Source organism: Brachypodium distachyon, chromosome 1, assembly GCF_000005505.3.
Source record: "Brachypodium distachyon strain Bd21 chromosome 1, Brachypodium_distachyon_v3.0, whole genome shotgun sequence".
Taxonomy (NCBI): domain Eukaryota; kingdom Viridiplantae; phylum Streptophyta; class Magnoliopsida; order Poales; family Poaceae; genus Brachypodium; species Brachypodium distachyon.
The window spans coordinates 68,907,629-68,931,116 of record NC_016131.3 but is presented as its reverse complement, the minus strand read 5'-3'; the positions used below and the strand labels follow the sequence as shown (position 1 = coordinate 68,931,116).

The following is a 23,488-nucleotide window of genomic DNA, read 5'->3' as shown; positions in this document are numbered from 1 at the left end:
CTTCATCGATTCATCCTCCTGATCCCCTCCTCGATCGCCCGTCTCGATTTCCCCGCCTCGAGCGAGAGCGATTGCGATGGCGTGCAGCAAGCGGCCTGCACCTGCCGCCGCCGCCGACGAAACCTGCTGCAAGAGGCGGCGCTTCCGCATCGGCAGCACCGCCGACTACGAGCAGACGTGCTGCCTCGGCAAGGGCGGCTTCGGCGCCGTCATCAAGGCGCGCCACCGCGTCACCGGCGAAACCGTGGCCATCAAGTCCCCCCTCCCTCCCGACGAGCTCGACGGGGAGCCCGCCGACGTTCTGCGCGAGGCCCGCTTCCTGGAGGCAGCCTGCGACGGGAACCCTCACGTCGTCGCCTCCCATGGCCTCCTGCACGACCTTCCCACCAACAGCCTCTGCCTCGCCATGGAGTACGTCGGCGGCCCGAGCCTCCACGCTTTCCTACAGAAAAGGCGCCACAACCCGCCGCTCCCGGAGTCCGCCGTGCGGTCCTTCATGTTACAGCTCCTGACCGGCGCCAAGAAGATGCACGAGCGCCGCATCGTCCACCGCGACATCAAGCCGGAGAACGTCCTCCTCGGGGACGACGGCAAGACCGCCAAGATCTGCGACCTCGGGCTGGCCATGTCCCTCAAGACCGAGCCGCCGTACACCGAGGCCGGCACGCTGCCGTACATGGCGCCCGAGATGCTGCTGGGGAAGCCGGACTACGACGCGCGCTTGGACACGTGGTCGCTGGGGTGCGTCATGGCCGAGCTCATCACCGGCGAAACTCTGTTCGGCGACGGCAGGGACGAGGACGGGCAGCTGCTGGACATCTTCCGCGTGCTGGGGTTGCCGGACGAGAAGACGTGGCCGGGGTTCACGTCCCTGCCGCACGCCGAGATGCCGCAGCTTCTGTTCCGGCTCGAAGAAGAAGAAGAAGGGCGGCAGCACAAGACGGGGCTGGGGCAGCTGTTCACGCAAGAGATGCTGTCCGAGGACGGGTTCCAGGTCCTGGAAGGCCTGCTTGCTTGCAACCCCGACGAGCGCCTCACGGCGGCCGCAGCGCTCGAGCTCCCATGGTTCGCGCCTCCTGTAGTGCAGCCGATCGAGATCATCCCGCCGGCGACACCGGCGAAGAAGAAGAACGTGCTGCGGATCAAGAAGCCGAAGAAGAATGTGCTGCGAATACCCCTAGCGATGTGGACGAAGGGCCAGCCGGTGTAATTCTTCCAACTGTAGATGATGTAGAACTGGCCGGATCGGTGCATGCTTGTAGTATTGCTGAGCTGTTCCAGATTTTGTGGAACATTGTAATGTTAAGTCGGAAAACGTATCTTCACCATGTATATGCTGTATTAGAAGATGCCCTTGAACTATAGTACTTTGCTCCAAATTGTCCTTAATTGTCTCAAATTTATCAAAAATGGATGTATCTATTCTTAAAACGCGTCTAGATACATATAATATTTTGACAAGAATCGGGAGTACTGTATTATATATGGAGATATTCACTATTTCTCTTGCATATATGTTTTTTGTGTGCAGTCAACAAGTATCATGGATAAATTAAGGGAGGTTTAGATTTGAGATGTTTACTGCTACTTTCTGTCATGAAAATATATCTCTGCTGCAATTAATGGAGCAGAACATGAAAGCAGAATTTGGAGTAGTAAGGGGTTGACTGGGTTAATGCATGGAGGAGGCTTCTATATAATGTTGGTTGTTCCATGAATCTCCTGTATTGGCTATAACGTGAACCTTTCTTATTACTAAGAAAATTAAGAATCCCAACTGGAATAGGCAAATGGAAGGCACCTTTTATCGACAACCCAGGTAAATTTACATTCACTCTGTTTATTATATTATCACCCTTAATTAGCTTAAGCCTTCTCTTCATTTACGGATTTAACTTTCATCTCGAAAAATGGTAAATTAAACTCAGACGGGTTTAAATAGTAATCTCTGACTAAGTTTTCTGTTTGTTCCTCTTTTGGGCTCAACTAATCTAGCGATATACGAAAGCTTGTGTGAATACTTTTCTTCAACAGATTGCAAGGATGATTCTTTCATCTATGCTACATTGAGTTGTGGCAAGTCAGTGCTCCATGGAGCATAACCATTTTTTCTGAAGTTTTTGTTGGAAACAATGTGTACTGATTTCTTCTCCACTGGGTTAAATCGGAGAGAAGAAGGATGGGCTTTACAGAGTGCCGGGTGTCCAGCGATGAGAAGACCGGTAGAGGACGGCAATGATGGTTCGGACGAGAAGAAGGATGAGCTTTACAGAGTGCCGGGTGTGAAGATGAAGATTCAGGCTGTATTTTTTTTCCTCTAGGGATTGTAGTAGAGCTATCCCATTATCTAGAAGAATATTTGTGAAACAAAGAAGTAATGCAATCTCGATCATTTTAGGCCCATCTTTTAACAAATGAAAGGGATATAGCCGTAATCTTTTCTGGATGGATTCACCATCTGTATTCTATCATGTCCTATTATTATTAGAGGAGAGAAATCCCATACTAGAAAGAGTCCTCTCCATGCATTAGGAACTTGTGCCCTTGGAAACCAAGAGCTGAAACCATTCTTTGTTGGCCGTAGATCCTGTGACGGCTCGGTTTCAATGTTTATCTTGTAAGACGTTCGTGCAAACGCGATGAACAGTATTTTGATTGCCCATGAGTGTGCAAGCATTTCTCTCGTATGGGATTTCTTTTAACTAATCCACACTCTCATATATAGTTGGGATTACCATCTGACTATCTGACTGGAAATAGTCAACCAGGAATCCAAGTATGGCACTGAATTAGTATGAATGCATTCCATTAGTGCTACTCTCGTCCGTCTTTCCAGCGTTTGAGGATGAAAAAGGAACATCACCTAAACCAAAATGTGTTTTCTGCAATATAAGTCATGACATGTATCGGATCAGATAATCGTTTCAAAAAAATTGTATTCTCTCTGTCCAACAAAAAATGTCTCAAGTTTGTCAAAATTTGAATGTATCTAGACATGACTTAGTGTATAGATGTATTCAAATTTAGTCAAAATTAAAACATCCTTTGTTGGACGGAGGAAATATGTATATTCGTATGGTCAAGCTCAGGTTTTAACACGGCCCGTTATCATGCTCTACTGGACATAGATTCAGGTTTTCTAGGCTCCTTATATATGGTCTTTCTTCTAGAGTTCCAGAGTCAAATTATCTAACTAGTTTGATTGACTTTCCAGCCTGTGCTTGACATAATAACCCACTTCAAACTTAATATGGTCTCTTGAAAATATACTGTGGTTTTCGTACCGAACCAGCATGATTCATTCCAATTTTCTGAGAAATACTAGCTCAAGAATTAGAAATGACGGTAATACCCTCGTAGAAATTGGAAACTCGCCCCCTCCCACCTCTAGATGGCACCCGCAGGGTATGGGCACGGGTATTGGCTCTCCATACCCATACCAGTCGTCTATGAGCTGACTCATTACCTGTACCCATACCCATGACCGGGTACAACTTTTGTCCATACCCGTGACACCGTCAGGGTAGACGGGTACCCGCGGGTAAAAATACCCGTATAATTTTTTGATCACATAGTTATGAAAAACATTATATTTGACATAAACAATATTATATTTGTTAAAAACAGCAACATAAACAATAACATATATGCTAAAAACATCGCCACTGGATCCGCCGCCGCCTGGGAGTGGCCTCCGGGAACGGGAACGGGGAGAGTCAAAACTGAGAGGAGAGATCGAGAGAAAGCTAGAAGAGTAGGTTGGGCCAACAGACCGAGACGACCCATCAAATATTGCGTCCAACGAGGCCCGAAATGTTCAGAGACTCCAGAGGAAGGGTGCAAATGTATGGGTATCACCTTCTAATATCCGTACCCGTCATACCTACAACATTTTCCCATTTACATACCCATGGGTAAAATTTTGGCCCATACCCCTGTTCTAATAGGTTTTTACCCGCCGGGTAAACGCTTGACTCACACCTCCAAAAGCTTATTCAGCCGAACCGAACCAACAAGTACGCCGCACTTCCGTTTCGCTCTTCCCCAATCCCCACCCTACGGGCCCAGCCGAGAACACGAGGCATGTCGATGGCGGCGCTCCCGGACGACCTCGTCGAGCAGATCCTCTTCCGCCTCCCGTCCGACGACCCCTGGTGCTTCGCCCGCGCCTCCGTCGTCTGCACGCTCTGGCACAGGCTCATCTCCCACCCCGCCTTCCTCCTCCGCCGCCTGAGCGCGCTCCCCTCTGCAACCCCAATGCTGCTGGGGTTCCTCCTCGACGAGGACGGGGAATCAGTCGACGAGGACACCCTCGCCTTCTTCCCCACCTCCGCCTTCTCCCTCCCAGTCCCCGACCGCCGCTCCTGGTCGCCGCGCGACTGCCGCCACGGCCGCGTCCTCTTCTGCTCCAGGAGCCAGGACGCCAGGGGGGAGTTCCTTGTCTGGGAGCCCGTCACGGGCATGGAGCGGCTCGTGCCGGTGCCTGCGGCGTACGAGCACCGCTACTCCAACTCGGCCGTGGTCTGCGCGGCCGACGGGTGCGACCACCGCGACTGCCACGGAGGTCCATTCCGCGTGGTCGTCCTATTTTCCGAGCAGACGGAGGACGACGAGATGATCACGTGGGCGTGCGTCTACTCCTCAGAGACTGACGCGTGGGGTGAGCTGACCTCCGTCCACGGCATCTGCTCCTACACCGCTAAGTCCAGTGTGCTGGTACGGAGGTCTACACTCTACTTCTCAACCAACTGCAGATACATCCTCGAGTACGACTTGTCCACACACAGCCTAACTCGGATCGACTCTCCTCCTGCGCACCGCTCGTCTCACCATGAGGATGAAGTAAGCTATCAAATAATGGCCCTCATGGTGGCGGAGGACGGTGGATTGGGAATTGCCAAGCCCGATGACTGGGTTCTCTACCTTTGGTCAAGGGATGTGAGTGACGCCGGTGATGCAGAATGGGTGTGTTACCGGGAGATCGACCTGAACCCAGATAGTTTGCTCCCACACCCTGCTCTCTGGCAATGGGAGGTACCAATTATGATGGGATTCGCCGAGGAAGCAATTACCATTTTTATGAGCACCACTGCTGGCATCTTTGTAATCGATCTCCAGTCAGGACGTGTGAAGCAGGTGTGCGACCATGAATTCTCCTTCGACATTTTGGTTCCAATTGTCAGCTTAGGCCATACACTCCCAGCACCCCTACGCGAGTACCACTACCCGCCTTCGCCCAATTCTAGTGAGGAGGAGGAGGAGGAGGATGACGACGATGATGGCGGCGGCAGCGACGACGATGAGGATGAGGAAGTGGCGGAAGAAGAACCAGAGCGGGCGTATGAGCTCTTCGTAAAGGGGTGCAAGGCCATCGAGCAGCGGGACTTCGTCAACGCCGTTGACTGCCTCAGCCATGCCCTCGCTATCAGGTTAGAGCTCTTCACCTGAATGCGAAAAGTTTGCTTGGATTTACGAAAGGGTTGCTTGGATTTATTCACTCAAAGCCCAGCCATGCTCAAGTGTGTGTGGATGGATTGTTTTTTTGAGGCAATCATGAGGTCGCCGACAATGGCTGTTAGCGATGTTGTCACGGGGATGTCCTCGTTTGAGAAGACCTTTGCATTTCGAACCTTCCAAATACGCTTAAGAATGATGAAGAGAACCAATGGCCACATAATGGCGGGCAGATCAAGCGTCAAAGTTGTTTCCCACGGCAATTCGAAGCGAGAAGCTTAGATCGGCTATTGAATCATTGCTAGAGCAGGAGGGCAAACGGGCATCAGATGGAAAGGTGGTGCCTATCTTCCATCTCTGCATCACAAGAGTTCAGTGTGTGGATAAATTGTGTGAAAATAGAATGCTTCCAACTACTCCCTCAGTCCCATATTAAGTGACTCAAATTTGCCCAAATATGGATGCATCTATGCCTAAAAAGCGTCTAGATACATGTAATAGAAAGTCACTTAATATGAGACGGAGGGAGTAGTTCAGTGATTTTTTAAGGTTAGCTCTGTTTTCATCTCTCCTTTGTTGCTTTGAGCCTCGGACTTTTGAAGTTCGGTAGATGAGTTTGGTTGGGTTGAAATGTCCTAAGGTGGTGTTACCAAACATTTACTATGTTTGGTTTCTTGTGTTTATCAGCACCAGCGAGCGCTATGGAGTTTATTTGTTTTTGTGGGGGATTGTAATGAGCCCAATTAATGTAGTGTTACTTGATAAAATACTTGCTGCTGTCTCTTGTTATGATGTGTGATCAGCCAAGAGCATCAAATCAAATGCAATTAATGCACGGATAGGTGTCTTCCTGTTTATGAAATTGATCGAGGCCTCTCCAGTACTGTCTAGTTGCAAATATTTTATGTCATTGCAGTTTATTAATTGGAGTATATGCTTTGGCACCACTGTGATTAGGTTGTTATGAAAGGCAATGAGCATTGAACATACTTGCTAGTTAGCACCATATATATATGTCATCGAAATGGTCTGTACAACAATTGGGCGTTTAGTTCTGATTATTCTGTTCTATCTCAGATTACATTTCCTTTCATGTTCATGCACTTTTGTTATAACTTTACCAAATATACAATGACAAAGTTACGCCCCCGAACAATGTCACCTAGGGCTGCACATTATGGTGAACATGCTCCGCAGTGTGTTGCCACATATTACACATATGGATGTGCCTTGCTATACAAAGCTCGGGAAGAGTCAGTGAAGAGTACAACTAGCAAAGCTTATGCTGGAAACTCAAAGGCCTCTGGCGGCAATGTTGAGGGTGCTCCATCTATGGAGGAAGTTGATACTGAAGAAGGTATATCTTTATTCCTTTACCTGTGAAATGAGATCTAAATAATTAAAATATTCTGCAGCTTACAACCTTTGTTCTCCCTCTGCTCATACCTGCTAAAGAGTATACATAACAAACTGCTAATTAGTAACGTACTTCTTCATTTGCAAAGTAAAGTCTCCCTTGAAAATACAAATTGTTTATTGTTTCGACTTATTTCTTGAATTCTTATCATCATTCGATAAGGGGCCGTTTTAATCAAGTGGTTTTGCTCATTTTTTCGCATGCATGCATTTCATCATGTTAATGTTATAAATATGCTTTTCAGCCATATTTTGAACGGGAGTGGCATATGTAAGCTATTTGCTATTGGTTTGTATATTTATTGTTGCCTTTCTTAAATCTACACTCGACTTGGCCGAATGGCAATGCTACAATAAACAGATAAGGATCTATGATGCACTGGCTTCATTCGATTCTTTTGCAGTTAGCTGTCTAATTAGTATACTTGCATGGGCTAACTTTACAATATAGAAGTTCCTCTTTCAGCGATTATGCGTTACAGAAACTGTCCAATAATTTGATTATGTGAATATTTATTGCCTTACATTTCCATCAGAATTCTAACTAATTTTCTCTTAGATGCACCAATACTAATGATGACCGTATGATACCGATTAAATTGGTTCATTTAAATATGCATTTGTATGCATCTTATTGCTTTCAGTGGCTTTTTGCCATTTCGTATCTATGTTTTATTTATATATTAAATAGGAAGTTCTTTTCATGAAGAGTCCAACACTACAGTAGTTGATTTCCATGTTCAATGTACTTTCTTTCTTCTTTGATACATACCACGGTCATTGATTAGGGCAAAACTCAAATGGCATAGCTCAGGAAGATAGGAAAAGTGATGGTGACAAGGCACATGGTGAAATGGCAGGTGATGAAGAATATTCTGATTTAAACCTGTCCCGGAAAATGTTGAATATTGCAAGAACAATAGTTGAGAAGAGCCCAGGCAACACTATGGAGTGTATCATCTCTGCTCTGGGAAAAGGTGCATCTTCTGCGGAAGGAAGTACAAAATCAATTCAAGATAATGAGATGTGGCGTACTCGCATATTGGCTAAACTGGAGAGGAAGGTAAATAAACTGATTTTATTAATGGCATCAACTTTGCTTTCCTAATAAACCTAGTGGCGTACGCATGAACAATGAAAAGATTTTTCAATGCTTATATGGAACAATGACATCTCTGAATTGTTTTGATTCAGCTTGAAGAGGTGGAGCAAGCAGTGTCAACCCCAAGCTGTGCCGCAGTTGAGATTATGAAGAGGGTTGCCCCAGAGGCAGAACAGAATGTTGACAATGCTGTGTCAAGGGCTGCACCATTGATTTCTTCGCAGATGGCTGGATTAAACAGCAGCTTCGCTTCCCCAGTAATTCGTACATCAACAACAACAGGAAATGCTGAAAGTAGTGTAACTGACCGAGGCGCTGTAGGTGGAGGCATCCGACGAGCTAACACGAAGCCTTCCTCTGCTGAACCTTCTCCAAAGAGACTTGCAGTTGCAGCAGCAGATGATTCACCATGATAATGATAGCAGCCAGATAAAATTTGTGAAATTACAAGATATGCCTGGACCTTACCAACCCCTTTTCTGATTCCTCAATGGAGTATTGGTCTGCTGATATAGTACAAGTAGCTACATACTACTCCGTATAAAAATTGCTGCAGGCCTGCAGTTCGGTATTTGTTATCCGCAGAACCTGCACAATGACGTTTCTTGTTTCTTTTTAAAACATTGTCTGTTTGTTTCAGTCCAAGTGCCAAGTATGACCTCTTCGTATGTCCGAGGCTTTAATTACTGTATATTCCCGGTTTCTGAACTACTAGGGGAGTACATTGGTTCCTTGACTTCCTAAAACTTGCCAGGGTTGATATGTGTATGTTCATGATCAGTAGTAGTATGTACACGAATGTCAATTGGCCATGGCTGCACTTCGGCAGTACGTAGACATTGCATTTGATGCCATGGCCATGGATGCACTTGGGCAGTACGTTGACTATGTGGAACATTGTAATGTTAATTAAGTTGGGAAATGTATCTTCACCATGTAGATGCAAGTAGAAGATGCCTTTCGACTTGTACTCGCTGTAAATTGACCTTAATTACGATATGTGGGGATATCAGCTAATATTTCCTTTGTCCTTTTTTGTCCTTTTTTGAGTAAATTTCACAAAACCACTGCTCTAGGGGCTAAGGTTTCGCGGAGCCACAACTTCACGGGCTTGCATCAGTTTGCCACTACTCTATGGGCAATAACTATCAGTTTGCCCAAATATCGCGGATTAGTGCATTTGACAGCAGAACTGACTAGTTGGGGCCACTTGTAAGGTCCTAAGTGGCATCCATTTATTCATTCAGCCCCCTGTTATTTCCATTAATTCTTTTCTCCCCTTCTTCAACTGCTCCGGCTGCCTGCATCTCGTCGGAGCATCTCGCCGGAGTCCGCGGTGGTTCCAGGACGCACCCGTACCTGTGGAGTGACCCGCCGGACGCTATGGACTCCTGCGTGCACACCGTCAAGTTCGATTAACAGGCTCGCGTAGCTTAATTATTCCAAGTTAGCAGCATGGTTTGCGTCGTACCTCCATGCTCTGCTTTGCAACAGGAAACTAATCAAGAGGAGGGTGGAGCAGCCGCTGCACGTGCTCAGCACACCGGAGGACATGAGGGAGAGGGAGAGAGCCAAGGTGAGCAGCGAGTCCAGCTCCAGAGGAGCAGTTCCTGATCCCCAATTCGTCCCGATCCCCAATCTTTCCCCGGCGGCGGACATGGTGCCGGCGTAGGATGACCCGGCGGCGGCCCAAGTTTGATTAAGTCCGTTCCGTATCGCCCCCGGTCTCCCTTTTTCTAAAATTTTCAGCAATCATGGAGGAGGAGGAAGATTGGTTTTATTTGTTTCAAGCTTCAATCCATGGTTCTTGTCTGCTCGTTGTGTCCTCCTCTTGAGCATCAGGCTTTGATTTTTCCAGATCCCTTCTGTTCTTACTTGGGATTGGGGTCAAGCTGATGCTGCGGGCGCAAGATCTCTCCTTTTGATTTGATTCCCAGTTCACCTACCTCCTCTCCTCGGACCGGATCAAACATGGTGGGGCAGACCGTCGCTTCTTGGGTTGGAGGAGCCGCCCTCCTCCGCCGACGGATTCGCACATGGGGGTGATGGGGGCGGCGCTCCGGCGTCAGGGCGGCGGCAACACGGCCGGCAGCCATCAAATCCGTTCCTTCTAGCGGCCATGGCGTCGGTCCAGCAGGGGATGGCGTCAGCGGCCAGAGCAGGAGAAGAAGAGGCAGAAGAGGATAGGAGAATGGGAAAATAAATCGAGGGGGCTAGTTGAAAAATGAAAGGAACAAAAGTTGTCTTACATGTGGGCCTGTGGGCCCGTCTTGTCAGTTAGTGTCAAATGCACTAATCGGTAAGATTTGGGGAAGCCGATACTTAGAGCAGTGACAAACTGATGCAAGCTCCTGAAGTGGTAACTCTGTGAAACCCTAACCCCTGGAGTAGTGGTTTTGTGAAATTTACTCTTTTTTTTGTGCAGTCAACAATTACCATGAATTTCCCTTAAAAAAACAATTACCATGAATAAATTAATTAAGGGGGTATTAATAGGTTAGACTGGAAATGTTTACTGCTACTTTCTGCTATGAAATTGATGTCTTGGTTGCGATTGATGGAACAGAACAGGAAAGTAGAACTTGAATCACAAGATACGCAGAGTCAATTCCAAGATATAATAGCAAGGTTTTTTTTACTGGGTTAATGCATGGAGGAGGCTTCTATATAATGGTGGTTGAACATGCTCTCCTCTATAACGTGAGCCTTTTTTTATAAACAAAATTAAGAATCCCAACTACAAGAGGCAAATGGAAGGCACCTTTGATCGACAACCCAGGTAAGTTACATTCAATCGGTTTATTATATCATCGTCAGAGCAGAGGAACCACATCTCTCCATGCATCAGGGGCTTTGACGCTGGAAACCAAGTGTTGAAACCGTTCTTTGTTCGCCGCCGATCACGTGACTGCTGGGTTTTTTTCTTGTCATGTATTCCTCCGTCCAATAAAAGATAAACTTGATATACTTTTTCCGTCCAACAAGGAATGTCTCAATTTTGACTAAATTTGAATGCATCTATACAGTAGTGTATAGATGTATTCTGACCGTCCGTGAGCGTGCAAACATTTCTCAACCGAGTTTATGCTTCACTCACGTGGGCTTTCTTTTAACTAATCTTACATTTCTCGAGAATATATACTTTCTCCGTCCCATGATTTTTGTCTCAAATTTGCCTAAACATGAATGTATCTATTTTTGAAAAACGTCTAGATACATCAACAAGAATTATGAAACGGAACGAGTAGTTGGGATTACGTAACTAGTCAACCAAGAATTAATCCGGGTGTGACAGCATTCCGGTCGAATTCGTCGTTGCTTCCCCCGCTGGTGCGAACAAACCACCGCCTCCTCTAATCCGCCGGTGGTAGCATCCCCTTCCTCCTGCCCACCGCCAGCACTGACGTTTCAAATCTGCCACAAGCTCGCGTCCGACGAATTCTACTTCCCTAGCGCGGGATTTCTTGAGGTCGGAGCTGGCGCCGCCACCATCTGGCAGGATCCACAATCGTCAACGATTGACTGGAGTTGAAATAGCTCAAGAATTATGACGATCATACTCTTGTAGTAGAAAATAGAAATGACACGACCAAATTAAACGCGCCCTCCCAAATCCCAATCCCACCTCCAAAAGCCGCACTTCCATTTCGCCTCCCCAATCCCCACGCCACCCCACGGGCCACGGCGAGGGTCCCAGCCCTAGCGAGATCACGAGGTCGAGGCATGTCGATGGCGGCGCTCCCGGACGACCTCGTCGACCAGATCCTCTTCCGCCTCCCGTCCGACGACCCCTGGTGCTTCGCCCGCGCCTCCCTCGTCTGCAAGCTCTGGCGTGACCTCATCTCCCACCCCACCTTCCTCCGCCGCCGCGCCCAGGCGCTCCGCCGTGCAGCCCCCTTGCTGCTGGGGTTCCTCCTCGACGAGGACGATCGCGAATACAGAGTCGACGAGCGCGCCCTCGCCTTCTTCCCCACTTCCGCCTTCTCCCTCCCAATCCCCGACGGCGGCCCCTGGTCGCCGAGCGACTGCCGCCACGGTCGCGTCCTCTTCTGCTCCGCGGGCCAGGGCGACACGGAGGAGTTCCTTGTCTGGGAGCCCGTCACGGACAAGCAGTGGGTAGTGCCGATACCTGCGGCGCAGGATCACCGGATTCACCGGCCGCACCGCTACCCCAATGCGGCCGTGGTCTGCGCGGCCGAAGGGTGCGACCATCGCAACTGCCTCGGAGGTCCCTTCCGCGTGGTCGTCCTATTTCCCCAGGAGAGGCCGGGCGACGACCTGATCACGTGGGCGTGCGTCTACTCCTCGGAGACTGGCGCGTGGGGTAAGCTGAGCGCCGTCCCCAACATCTGCTCCTATTACGCTGAGTCCAGTGTGCTGGTAGGGAGCTCTACACTCTACTCCTTCTCGAACTACGGGGACATCTTCGAGTACAACTTGTCCACACAGAGCTTAGCTTTGATCTACCCACCTCAAGACAAGGATCAACTTTGGCGTGCAGTAAGCAATCACGGAATGGTCCTCATGGTGGCGGAGGACGGTGGACTGGGAATTGCCGAGGCCGACGAGTGGCTTCTCTGCCTTTGGTCAAGTAAGGTGAATGACGCCGGTGTTGCAGAATGGGTGTGTTACCGGGAGATCCGCCTGAGCATTGGCAGTTCGCTCCCAAAAGCCGCTCTCTCAGGATGGGGACCTATTATGATGGGATTCGCTGAGGAAGCAATTACCATTTTTATGAGCACCTCTGCTGGCATCTATATAATCGATCTCAAGTCAGGCCGGGTGAAGAAGGTGTGCGACCATGAATTCTCCTTCAAAATTTTGGTTCCAATTGTCAGCTCAGGCCATACACTCCCAGCACCTCGATGCGAGTACCAGTACCCACCGTCGCCCACATCTAGTGAGGAGGAGGAGGCGGACTCTTACCCAGTAAAGGAGGAGGAGGTGGTGGAGAAAGCACTAGAGCGGTCGCATGAGCTCTTTGTAAAGGGGCGTATGGCCATCGAGCAACCGGACTTTGTCAACGGCATTGACTGCCTCAGCCACGCCCTCGAGATCAGGTTAGAGCTCTTCTCCTGAACACCACTCATGTCCCAGCCATGCTCAAGTGTGTGTGGATGAATTATTTTTCTTAGGCAATCATTAGGTCGCCGATAATGTCTATTAAAGATGTTGTCATGGGGATGTCCTTGTTTGAGAAGCCCTTTGCATTTCGAGCCTTCCAAACACACCAAAGAATGATGCAGAGAACGGATGGCCGCTGAGTGGCGGGCAGATCAAGCGGCAAAGTTGTTTTCCACAGCAATTCAAAGCGAGAAGCTTAGATCTGCAATTGAATCCTTGACAGGGCATTAGGGCAAACGTGCATAAGATGAAAAGTTGGTGCCGGTCTTCCATCTCAGCATCGCATCGTGTTCAGTGTGTGGATAAATTGTGGAAAAATAGAATGCCTCCACGTAGTTCAGTGTTATTTTAAGGTTAGCTATATTTTCATTTCTCCTTTGTTGCTTTGACCCTCGGCCTTTTGAAGTTCGGGAGATGAGTTTGGTAAGGTTGAAATGTACTAAGGTGGTGTTACCAAACTTTTAGTGTGTCATCTAAAAAAAACATTTACTATGTTAGGATTCTTGTGTTTATTGGCACTGGCGAGCTCTATGGAGTTTATTGGTTTTTGAGGGAGTAATTAATGAGCCCACTTCGCCTAGTGTTACTTGATAAAAAAAATACTTGCTACCGTCTCTTGTTATGGTGTGTGAACAGCCAAGAGCATCAAATCAAATGCAATTAGTACATGGGTAGGTGTTGTCCTGTTTACGAAATTCATCGAGGCCTCTCCAATACTGTCTATTAGTTGCAAATCTTTTATGTCAGTGCAGTTTATTAATTGGAATATATGCTATGGCACCACTGTACTTCCCAATCTGTGGTGCAGTGGTGAGTAGGTTGTTATGAAAGGCAATAAACATTAACTTAGTTACTACTAATTTGCACCATACATATGTCGTCGAAATGGTCGGTAGAATAATTGGGCGGTTAGTTCTGATTATTCTGTTATATCTCAGATTACATTTCCTTTCATGTCCATGCACTTTTGTTATAACTTTACCAAATAACAATGACAAAGTTACATTTTTGCGGTCACCTAGGGCTGCACGTGACGGTGAACATACTCCAGGATGTGCCTTGCTCTACAAAGCTCAGGAAGAGGCAGTGAAGAGTGCAACCAGCAAAGCTTTTGCTGGAAACCCAAAGGCCTCTGGCAGCACTGTTGAGTGTGCCCCATCTTTGGAGCAAGCTGGTACTGAAGAAGGTCTATCCAGCCATATTTTGCCGTTTTCTTAACATGCATTTCATTTTTAATGTTATAAATAGCAGATAATGTCGCGGAAAGGAGTAAAAATGTTTTCAGCCATATTTTGAACAGGGGTGGCATATACCAGCTATTTTGTATCTAGGTTTATATATTTTTTGTTGCCTTTCTTATATCTACACTCAAATTGCCGAATGTCAATGCCACAATAAACAGATTAAGATCTACAATGCACTGGATTCATTCGGTTCTTTTGCAATTGGCTGTCTAAGTAGTATACTTGCATGGGCTAACTTTAGCCTACCCTAACTTGCGTGGGACAAAAGGCTTGTTGTTGTTGTTGCATGGGCTAACTTTACAACATAGAAGGTTCTCTTTTAGCGATTATGCATTACAAAAGCTGCCCAATAATGTGATTATGTGAATATCCATTGCCTTACATTTCCATCAGAATTATACTCCCTCCGGTCGGAATTACTTGTCGAAATATTACATGTATCAGACGCTTTTTAAACATAGATACATGCATATTGGGGCAAATTTGAGACAAGTAATATGGGTCAGAGGGAGTAACTAATTTGCTTTTAGATGCACAAATACTAATGATGGTCGTATGGTACAGATTAATTTTGTTCATTTATGCATTTCTATGTGTCTTATTGCTTTCTGTGGCTTTTTCCCTTTTCTATTTTCGCGATAGTCCAACACTAAAATAATTGAAGTTCATGATCAGTGTACTTTCTTTCTTGTTTGATACGTACTGACACAGTCGTTGATTAGGGCAAAACTCAAATGGCATAGCTCAGGAAGATAGAAAAGATGATGGTGACAAGTATCATGATGAGATGGGAGGTGATGAAAATGATTCTGATTTGAACCTGTCCTGGAAAATGCTGAATATTGCAAGAACAATAGTTGAGAAGAGCCTAGGTAACACTATGGGGTGTGTCGTCTCTGCTCCAGGAGAAGCTGCATCTGATGCTGAAGGAAGCTCAAAATCCTTTCAAGAAGACGAGATAGAGCTTCGTACTGGCATATTGGCTGAACTCAATAAGGTAAATAAACTTATTTTATTAACGGCATCACTTTGTTTTCCTAATAAACCTAGTGATGTACGCATGAATGAAGAAGAGAATTTTCCATGCATATATGGAACATTGACATCTCCGAATTGTTTTGATTCAGCTTGAAGACCTGGAGCAAGCAATGACAACCCCAAGTACTGCCACAGTTGAGATTATGATGAAAGTTGCCTCACAGGCAGAACATAACGTTGACAATACTTTGATAATGGTTGCACCATTGATTTCTTCACAGATGGACGGATTAAACGACAGCTTTGACTCCCCAGTCATGCCTAAATCAACAACAGGAAATGCTGGAAGTAGTGTAACTGACCTAGATGATGTAGGCGGAGGCATCAGACGAGCCAACGACGAGCCTTCCTGCGGTGAACCTTCTCCAAAGAGGCTTGCAGTTGCAGCAGATGATTCACCATGATAGCAACCAGATAAAAGTTGTAAAATTACAAAAGTATGCCTGGAACTTTGTATGAGGATGTTCCAGTTCCCCCGTTCTGTTCCTCAATACAGTACAGCACAAGTAGCTGCAGAAAACAGCTTGCTGCAATTCAGTATCTATCATCGGTAGAACCTGCAGAATGACGTTGCTTGTTTCTCGTAGAAATACTGTTTGTTCCGGTCCAAGATGCGAATTTGATCTCATTCGTGTGTCCGAGTTTTTAATTACTGTATATTCCAGGTTTCTGTAGTACTACGTAAATTGGTTCCTTCTGATTATCAGGTTTGATTTGTGTATGTTCATAATCAGCAATGCTCAAATCTTGCTGTCCATTTGTTTTTCGGGCAGCATCTAATTCTTTCTTTTTTAGGGGAAAAATATTAAACGCTACCTGAAAAAAAAGGGGGAAGAATTAAATGCTACTCGAAAACCAACTCATTTTGAAGGACTCATACAAAATAAAATAAAAGGACTCATACATAAATCGTGCATCCAGTGCGAATGATCAGTTTTCTTGTACTCCTGAGAAAAATAGATCACCTGAGATTTCCGACTAACCGAGGAGGAACAATCTCTTTTTTTACCAGAGAAGTCCGACAGAATCTATCCCGGTGACCAGGTCTTGCACTCTTCTGCTCTGTTCCCGGCGCTGCCTGCCACGTTGCCGCTAGAAGCCAACAGCGGCAAAGTTGCAGTGCTGTCCCAGACTCCTAGTAGCTGTAGCACCCCGAAAAAGGCACCTAGAGCTCGAGAAATGGCGGCCTGAACTCCGAATCGGCAGAATCATCCGCCGGCCAGATCTCCCAGCCTACGGCTCGCGCGCCGCCGCGGCTCACCCGTGGGCGAGGAGGAATCTCGACGTGGACGGTGGACGGGACGGGATAGAGTGGTTGGTTGGTGGACGGAGGGGAAAGGTGGGGGTCTCTGCTTCCTTCTCCGTACTCTTCTTCAGAATGGCATCTTTTCTCGTAGATGTGAGGATTGGGATCTTTGCCTCTAATTTCTAGCCTAGGCTCGTGCTGGTACTTATCCGGTTGGCTAATTCGGTCTGCAATTGCCCTAGCGAATGCTGCCCAAGTTGTTGGATTCGAACAGTTCGGGGGAATTTAGCGTCGCTGCGTCATTTCACTAGTTAAATCTTGCATGATTTTTGCCATCTCATAGCAATCCTCATTGTTTTTGCTCACACACAAATGGTTGTCTGCTAGTCTGCACGCAGAGCGAACACAGCTTTGGATAGTGATTTTGCTTTTCTGTTCTAGGTAGGAAGGATGGCCGTGAGGCTTCTTCTTCTACTACTTGCGCTTGCTTGTCTACATGCTCCTTGGTCGGCTTCGGCTCAGCAGCCGGAGGAAGCGACGGTCATAGTTAAAGGATCAAACAGAATTGCTGAAACCGATGAGAATTACGTGTGTGCTACGATTGACTGGTGGCCGCCAGAGAAATGTAACTACAATCAGTGTCCATGGGGTCAATCCTCGATTCTAAATTTGGTATGCGGTTATGTTCTTGTCTTGTTACCAATAATAGGGTGTTATTGCAAATTGTGGTTCATGGACTTACTTTTCTTGTGCCGGTGTTTCCACCAACTGCTTCATTCAGGATTTGGATCACCCTTTTCTTGCTCAAGCCATTCAAGGTATGAATACTTGGTCTTCATTTAGTAGGTGCCTAGGTTGCACGGATACGGCGATACGGATACGGCGATACCGCTGTTTTTTAAAAACCCTGATACGGGGATACGTTTGTGTATATATATTAGAAATATAAATAATATATATAAATTAGTGATTTTTATATGAGGACGAGAAGTTGAGAAGTACTGTAGGAATATAGGAATACCGAGACATGGTTGTTGGTAGAAAATCTTGATAGTCGCAGCAGTGCACCTTTTAGCCTCATCTCCACCTAATTGCCAACAGTTCACAATCAGTTCACCTAGGTTCAATCTTGAAGTGGAGCAAAATTCAGAGAATTAGAGAATAGAGGAGACAGAGAAGAAGGAAGGAACAGAGAAGGGGAAGCCAGGAGCCCAGGAGAAGAAGGAAGGAACAGAGAAGGCCAGAAGGGGAAGCCAGGAAGGAGAAAGCTGACTTATGACTGCTCTGGTCGAGTGCTCGGCGGTGATGGCGAGGGAGCAGCAGGGCGGGCCGGCAGGGGATGGCGCACGGGCGCAGCAGCAGAGGTGGCGGCGGCCGGCAGCGGCGATGAACCCGCGGAGGCAACGCAGCAGCAGAGGTGGCGGCGTGTGGGACTGGTGGGATGGGAGAGTGGGTGGGGAATGGGGATAGAATGCCCCAGGTTTACTCATTAGAGCACTCCCGTGTCCAGGCCAGTGTCCTTCAGGTATCCGCGATTTATCTTTTATTTTTTTTAATAAAATGCTGGATACGTACGGGACACGTATTTTCGAGTATCCGGGCGTATCACCGTATCCGGGCGTATCCGACCCCCGATACGCCCGTAAGTGCAGTATCCGTGCTTCCGAGGTAGGTGCTGCTGGTTCCATATAAATCACCCTTCTTAGTATGTACAGATCTATGTAATTTTGATCTATTTTCAGGGAAATACCTGTGATCTAATGCCTTGCTGAGATATTTTTATCTCGTGTTTCTTAGTGCAATAATTTTGGATTGAGCATTGTTGTATGTTATATTTCTGAAAAGTTGGTAAGGGATTGTCGGGACCTCGTTTCTCGATGGAGAAGTTAGTGTAGGCAAGTGATTGATACTGGAAACATAAGAAATCTGCAAACATAAGTGCTCTGGTGCAGTGGTTTTTTTAGGATAAAAACATGGGTGCTATATTAACTTGAAAAAGTTGGGCAGTTTAGTACATCTACTTGCTAAATGTAGCAAATACATTTTAGTACATCCGAGGTCAAATCATGGGACTAGCCTTTTAACCATGCTAATCCCATGATGTAGCTCCACACTACATGGAATAAAAAAATAAAGGAAAGTCTGCGCCTTCTCGTGGACCTCGATGCAGAACAAGGAAATCCCCAAATCAAAACCCTAAATTAACTACACCTATGATACACAACACAATTGGACCTAAGAAGATGAAATTGACCGAAGACAGTAGCAAAAACGACCAGTGCGTGTCAGATCATCGAGTCCATCCTCCAAAACCCAAAGCCTCCATCGGAGATAACGAGGACTTACCGTAATCTGGGGTATTGCACGCCACTCTATGCCAAGATTCTTTGGCGGAGCTGGTCATCTTTGTGGATCTCGAACTGCAACCGCTGACGAGCTCGCTGCAGCCGCTCCAGCTCAATCGCCTCCCTCGTCGCCCTTAATCCTCCCGTGAGTGCTTGGTGATAGTAAGGGTGTACATAATTGGGAAAGAGAAGAGCACAGGGGTCCTTTTGCAAAAAAAAGAAAAAGAAAAAAAGAGGCCCTGCCGACCCGGCTGCGTGCCCAGGAGTCCACGTCAGCATTGTTAACAGGCTAATCCAACAATTTGACCTCGGATGCACATAAATGGCAAGCTATAAACATGTTTGCTACAGTTTGCGAGTAGATGCACTAAACTGCACAACTTTGTCAAGTTAATAACACTGCCCATGTTTTTACCTTTTTTTAGATTAGTTAAAATGTAAAAGAATATAACTCTTAATTCTTTAGCCTTCTGGGGACTGGGCTTGTAGGCAGAAAGAATGTGTATTGTTCATAGTTTGCCCATCTACTATGAACATTTTATCCAAAGGAAGTTCTTTTCTCTTTGTGATGATGTTCTCATTTGTTACAACCTCTGATGTACTCCCTCCGATCCTAAATTCTTGTCTCAAATTTGCCCAAATATGGATGTATCTATTCTTAAAAAGTGTCTAGATACATGTAATATTTCGACAACAATTTAGGATCGGAGGGAGTATCAAGTACCACAGTATAGTTAAGGCAAATCCTCCAAATTCTGACATATATCTAGTTGTCTAGTTGAAGTCATATCGTTGGAATCGAATTATTTTTAATTGCAGAACTGTTTGGTTGGTTTGCTGAATATCTTAAAAGATCTTCCTTGAATTTGCTGCAGCATTTGATAATTTGAGGATTAGACTGGGAGGCTCTTTGCAAGACCGAGTTGTTTATGATGTGGGGACAAATAGTCCATGCTCTCCATTCACAAATATGTCTAGTGGTTTGTTTGGTTTCTCAGTCGGTTGTCTAAGTATGGATAGGTGGGACAAACTGAATGATCTATTCCAGAAAACAGGGTGAGGCTTCTAATTCTAAGGTTGTTTTCATAGCATTGCTTTAAGTGTTTAAATGTAGCAGGCATAATTTGTGTCAGACTGTGAGGGTTGTGGATTCTGTCAACCTATTGGTAGTTGAACAAAATAACTAGTAGTTCTGTATTTTTTTTCAGCATTACATTTTATTTAGGGAGGAGATTATGATAAAAACCAAGCCATATCAAGTTATCAGCATAATTAAGTGAAATATATGTACAAGGAACTGATTTGCACACAAGAATCCTCATTTTCGAAATGAAGCCTTGTGTGCTTGTTTAGCATCATTTATGCAATTTATATGTTCTTAGCTTTTACTTAAATGAATTTTTGTAATTCATTGATATTGCAATAACTAGTAATAGCTAACACGTGGACAAACATCTATCTGCAGAGCAATTATCACATTTGGTCTGAATGCGCTCTATGGAAGGCATAATGTCCAACGTTCTGTCTGGACGGGAAAATGGAACTCTACAAATGCATATGATTTTTTAAAATACACAATCTCAAAGGGATACCAGGTTGAATCGTGGGAATTCGGTAATCTACTGTACTTTCTTGTTATGTACCCGGGTTTTTAACAGTACCCCTCTTATTTCAAAGCAGAAGATATTCTGAGTTACATGAATATTTTTGTTTTGTCAGGTAATGAGCTGAGTGGGCATGGAACTGGAGCAAGGGTTGACGCTAAACTTTATGGGAAGGATGTAACTGAACTTAAATCCATACTCCGGAAGTTGTATAGGGCACCACTCTCCCAGCCACTCCTGTTAGCCCCAGGAGGATTCTTTGATCAACAGTGGTACACTCAGTTACTTCAGACTTCAGGTCATGGTGTTGTTAGTGCCTTGACGCATCATATTTATAATCTTGGTGGAGGTATGTTATATGTTACATTTGTACTAGTGGCATTTAAGAAGACTCATTTTGGTGCTCCAAAACCATAGCTTCGTGCTTTGCATGGCTTGAAGATATCAGAAGAAGTAACATTACTAATGCTACGTCCATGTGTCACACTAATGTTCATCTAAACACAGTAAAGTAAAACATTGGCACACTGTTTCTGCCGAGCTAATAGTTCAATTATTGTCTCATAAGAGGCCAAAAGAATAAAAGGTAATTAGATTCCTATTTATTCATAGGAAATTATTTTTAATTTGGTTGCTTGCTGTTGTGATACATAATGTGAAGGAAAGGCTTCATGAAATTCCTAAATAAGAGGCTTACATAAACTGTTCTCTCAATCGGTTGAATTATTATCTTCTACTCCCTCCGTTCCATAATACTCAGTCTCAAATTTGCCCAAAAATGGATGTATCTATTCCTAAAAAGCGTCTAGATACATGTAATATTTCGACAAGAATTATGGAACGGAGGGAGTATTATACTTCGGAGCCTCTCCTACAGTTTCTAGTCAAAAAATAATAATAATTATATTCTAGGAAAGTTCTGACTGTTCCTTGAAAAAAACAGTTTATGTAAGCCTCTCATTTAACCAACTTTCTTAGAAGATAATAATTCAACCGATTGACGTGATTACTGCATAGAATGGTGCCGTTCGGGCTTTTTTATAAAGTTGGGCAGAAATGCCTTTCTGTTAAAGAAAATACATGCGATGCAGCAGTGGTGACACTTTGCTTTCAGGGGATGATGTCCACCTTATGAGGAAGATCGTAGATCCTAAGTACCTAGATCGTGCCGAAGATACTTACAGGGATATGCAGCTTACCCTCCAAAGGCATGGAACATGGGCTTCTGCCTGGGTTAGTGAAAGTGGTGGGGTGTTCAACAATGGCCGTCTAATGGTGTCAAATACTTTCATGAATAGCATCTGGTCAGCTCTCAATCTTTTCACATGAATTTTACAAAAGTACACTTCTATGTTGTATCTAGTGCAAGGAAAGGTTGTGACGGGGTTTTGGTGCAAACAGGTATCTTGATCAACTTGGAATGGCATCAAAGTACAATACAAAAGTTTTCTGCAGGCAGACTCTCATTGGTGGAAACTACGGTCTGCTTGACACGCAAACTTTCATACCAAATCCTGATTACTACAGGCAAGTCTACATTTGTAAACCTTTAGTAGGGGCTCAATAGTGTGTTTTGCATAGCAAAGTTATATGCTGACCGCTCCTTTTGTTCTCAGCGCACTACTATGGCATCGGCTTATGGGCAAGGGAGTTCTTTCAGTTGATATCAATGCACCGCGTAAGGTGCGTGCTTATGCTCACTGCAGTAAACAACAGGTACGGATTCCACCACAGTTACCTTTCTAAAGCAAACTGGTTCAGAGATATTATAGTTCTGCAGACTCTTAGATTTGTTACCAAAGGGAAAACGGTATGGCTGTTTTACTGGTAATTTATTTTGTCTATGAACGTTATCTGAACAAAGCTTATCTGAGAATGCAGCAAGGGATCACTCTCCTCCTGATCAATCTAAGCAACAGTACCGGGTACAACGTCACCCTCCAGAATGACATCAACGTCAGCCTCGAGAAACAGACTAACCTCCGGAGGCACAGCTCTTTCACCCACGGCCTCAGAAGAGCGGTCTCATGGCTGGGAAGGAAGCCGTCGTCGAGGGACGCCGCTGCGAAGAGGGAGGAGTACCATCTGGCAGCCAAGGATGGCGACCATCAGAGCAGAACAATGCTGCTCAACGGCGTTCCGCTGGAGCTGGCAGACGACGGCAGCATCCCGGCTCTGGACCCGGTGACCGCTGCTGTCAGTTCGCCTGTGTACCTGGCCCCGACGTCAATCGCGTTTGTAGTTCTGCCGAAGTTCGAGGCCAAGGCCTGTTCTTGAATCCTGAGGGGAAAATCCTTTTATGCTAGTATGCCTCACAGCGCTCCACTTGTTCATGTTGTGTTGTAGGAGAAACAGAATCATATACAAAAGGAAAAAGAAACAATAGAAGAACATGAACAATCTCCAGAGTAAAATCTTCTTTCGTTGAAATGCTGCTTTACAATCTCCAGAGTAAAAACTTCATAGAGAAAGCAAAAGTCCCGTTGTTCGTAAAAATCAGAAAAACACTAGTACCGTCAGATATGGTCGCTCTAAGAGCAAGAGCAATGTGGGCTTCCTTAGAAAACTCTCAGGCGATGGGGTGCTAAGAAACGAGAAGTGCTCCAATGTGGGCTCGAGCTAGAGGGTGTTCGTGGGCCCACCCGTCAGAATAAAAAAATTGCAGTGATCCAACATGCAGCAGCTGTGAGCCAATTGCCGAACCGATGCCTCAAAAGTTTTGTTTTGTTAGCTAGCTATGTTGCAATCGCTAGAAGTACTTCTAGTAGCACCTTTTTCTCTCTTAGCTGTTGTTTGTTTTTCTAGTATCACCTTTTCCTCTAGTAGCACATTTGAGCTATAGTTGTTTGTTTTTCTAGTATCACCTTTTCGTCTCTTAGCTATAGTTGTTTGTTTTTCTAGCAACAGGATAGCGT

General features: G+C 45.7%; 4 protein-coding genes across 8 annotated transcripts; all 4 read left to right on the top strand.

Moving 5' to 3' along the window:
• The first annotated feature begins 76 nt into the window (after positions 1-76).
• On the top strand, positions 77-1,210 carry LOC100825884 (putative cyclin-dependent kinase F-2). Its single transcript, XM_003561861.1, has one exon. The coding sequence runs from the start codon at positions 77-79 to the stop codon at positions 1,208-1,210; it is 1,134 nt and encodes a 377-aa protein (XP_003561909.1).
• A 2,797-nt stretch (positions 1,211-4,007) lies between these two features.
• LOC100825569 lies at positions 4,008-8,911 on the top strand. Of its 3 annotated transcripts, none has more exons than XM_014900571.2 (4): positions 4,008-5,429; positions 6,621-6,811; positions 7,731-7,933; positions 8,065-8,911. In XM_014900571.2, exons 1-4 carry the CDS (start codon positions 4,084-4,086, stop codon positions 8,383-8,385), a joined length of 2,061 nt encoding a protein of 686 aa, XP_014756057.1. In that variant the 5' UTR covers positions 4,008-4,083; the 3' UTR covers positions 8,386-8,911. The 3 variants fall into 3 exon arrangements, with proteins under 3 accessions (XP_014756057.1, XP_014756055.1, XP_003561908.2); XM_014900569.2 differs by having other exon boundaries at positions 7,680-7,933; XM_003561860.4 differs by having other exon boundaries at positions 7,659-7,933.
• Positions 8,912-11,310: 2,399 nt separating this feature from the next.
• Positions 11,311-16,006, top strand: LOC100825262. 2 transcript variants are annotated; one of them, XM_010230684.3, is made up of 4 exons: positions 11,311-13,032; positions 14,119-14,270; positions 15,063-15,337; positions 15,468-16,006. In XM_010230684.3, the coding sequence occupies exons 1-4, from the start codon at positions 11,696-11,698 to the stop codon at positions 15,780-15,782; spliced, it is 2,079 nt and encodes a 692-aa protein (XP_010228986.1). In that variant the 5' UTR covers positions 11,311-11,695; the 3' UTR covers positions 15,783-16,006. The 2 variants fall into 2 exon arrangements, with proteins under 2 accessions (XP_010228986.1, XP_003561907.2); XM_003561859.4 differs by having other exon boundaries at positions 11,314-13,032; positions 14,119-14,282.
• Positions 16,007-16,356: 350 nt separating this feature from the next.
• On the top strand, positions 16,357-23,006 carry LOC100838514 (heparanase-like protein 1). Of its 2 annotated transcripts, none has more exons than XM_003558463.4 (10): positions 16,357-16,717; positions 17,066-17,296; positions 17,406-17,442; positions 19,845-20,025; positions 20,435-20,583; positions 20,689-20,922; positions 21,688-21,877; positions 21,975-22,100; positions 22,190-22,289; positions 22,455-23,006. In XM_003558463.4, exons 2-10 carry the CDS (start codon positions 17,075-17,077, stop codon positions 22,848-22,850), a joined length of 1,635 nt encoding a protein of 544 aa, XP_003558511.1. In that variant the 5' UTR covers positions 16,357-16,717; positions 17,066-17,074; the 3' UTR covers positions 22,851-23,006. The 2 variants fall into 2 exon arrangements, with proteins under 2 accessions (XP_003558511.1, XP_024311567.1); XM_024455799.1 differs by lacking the exon at positions 16,357-16,717 and adding an exon at positions 16,773-16,934.
• Positions 23,007-23,488: the final 482 nt, after the last annotated feature.

Bases quoted from the DNA above. Each gene is read 5' to 3' on its own strand.
- LOC100825884 (XM_003561861.1), top strand. From the start codon at position 77: ATGGCGTGCAGCAAGCGGCCTGCACCTGCCGCCGCCGCCGACGAAACC.
- LOC100838514 (XM_003558463.4), top strand. From the start codon at position 17,075: ATGGCCGTGAGGCTTCTTCTTCTACTACTTGCGCTTGCTTGTCTACAT. The intron at 22,101-22,189 runs GCAAGTCTACAT...TTTTGTTCTCAG, and splicing joins CCAAATCCTGATTACTACAG to CGCACTACTATGGCATCGGC. The intron at 22,290-22,454 runs GTACGGATTCCA...CTGAGAATGCAG, and splicing joins CTCACTGCAGTAAACAACAG to CAAGGGATCACTCTCCTCCT.
- LOC100825262 (XM_003561859.4), top strand. From the start codon at position 11,696: ATGTCGATGGCGGCGCTCCCGGACGACCTCGTCGACCAGATCCTCTTC. The intron at 13,033-14,118 runs GTTAGAGCTCTT...GCGGTCACCTAG, and splicing joins AGCCACGCCCTCGAGATCAG to GGCTGCACGTGACGGTGAAC. The intron at 15,338-15,467 runs GTAAATAAACTT...GTTTTGATTCAG, and splicing joins TATTGGCTGAACTCAATAAG to CTTGAAGACCTGGAGCAAGC.
- LOC100825569 (XM_003561860.4), top strand. From the start codon at position 4,084: ATGTCGATGGCGGCGCTCCCGGACGACCTCGTCGAGCAGATCCTCTTC. The intron at 5,430-6,620 runs GTTAGAGCTCTT...AATGTCACCTAG, and splicing joins AGCCATGCCCTCGCTATCAG to GGCTGCACATTATGGTGAAC. The intron at 6,812-7,658 runs GTATATCTTTAT...GTCATTGATTAG, and splicing joins GGAAGTTGATACTGAAGAAG to GGCAAAACTCAAATGGCATA.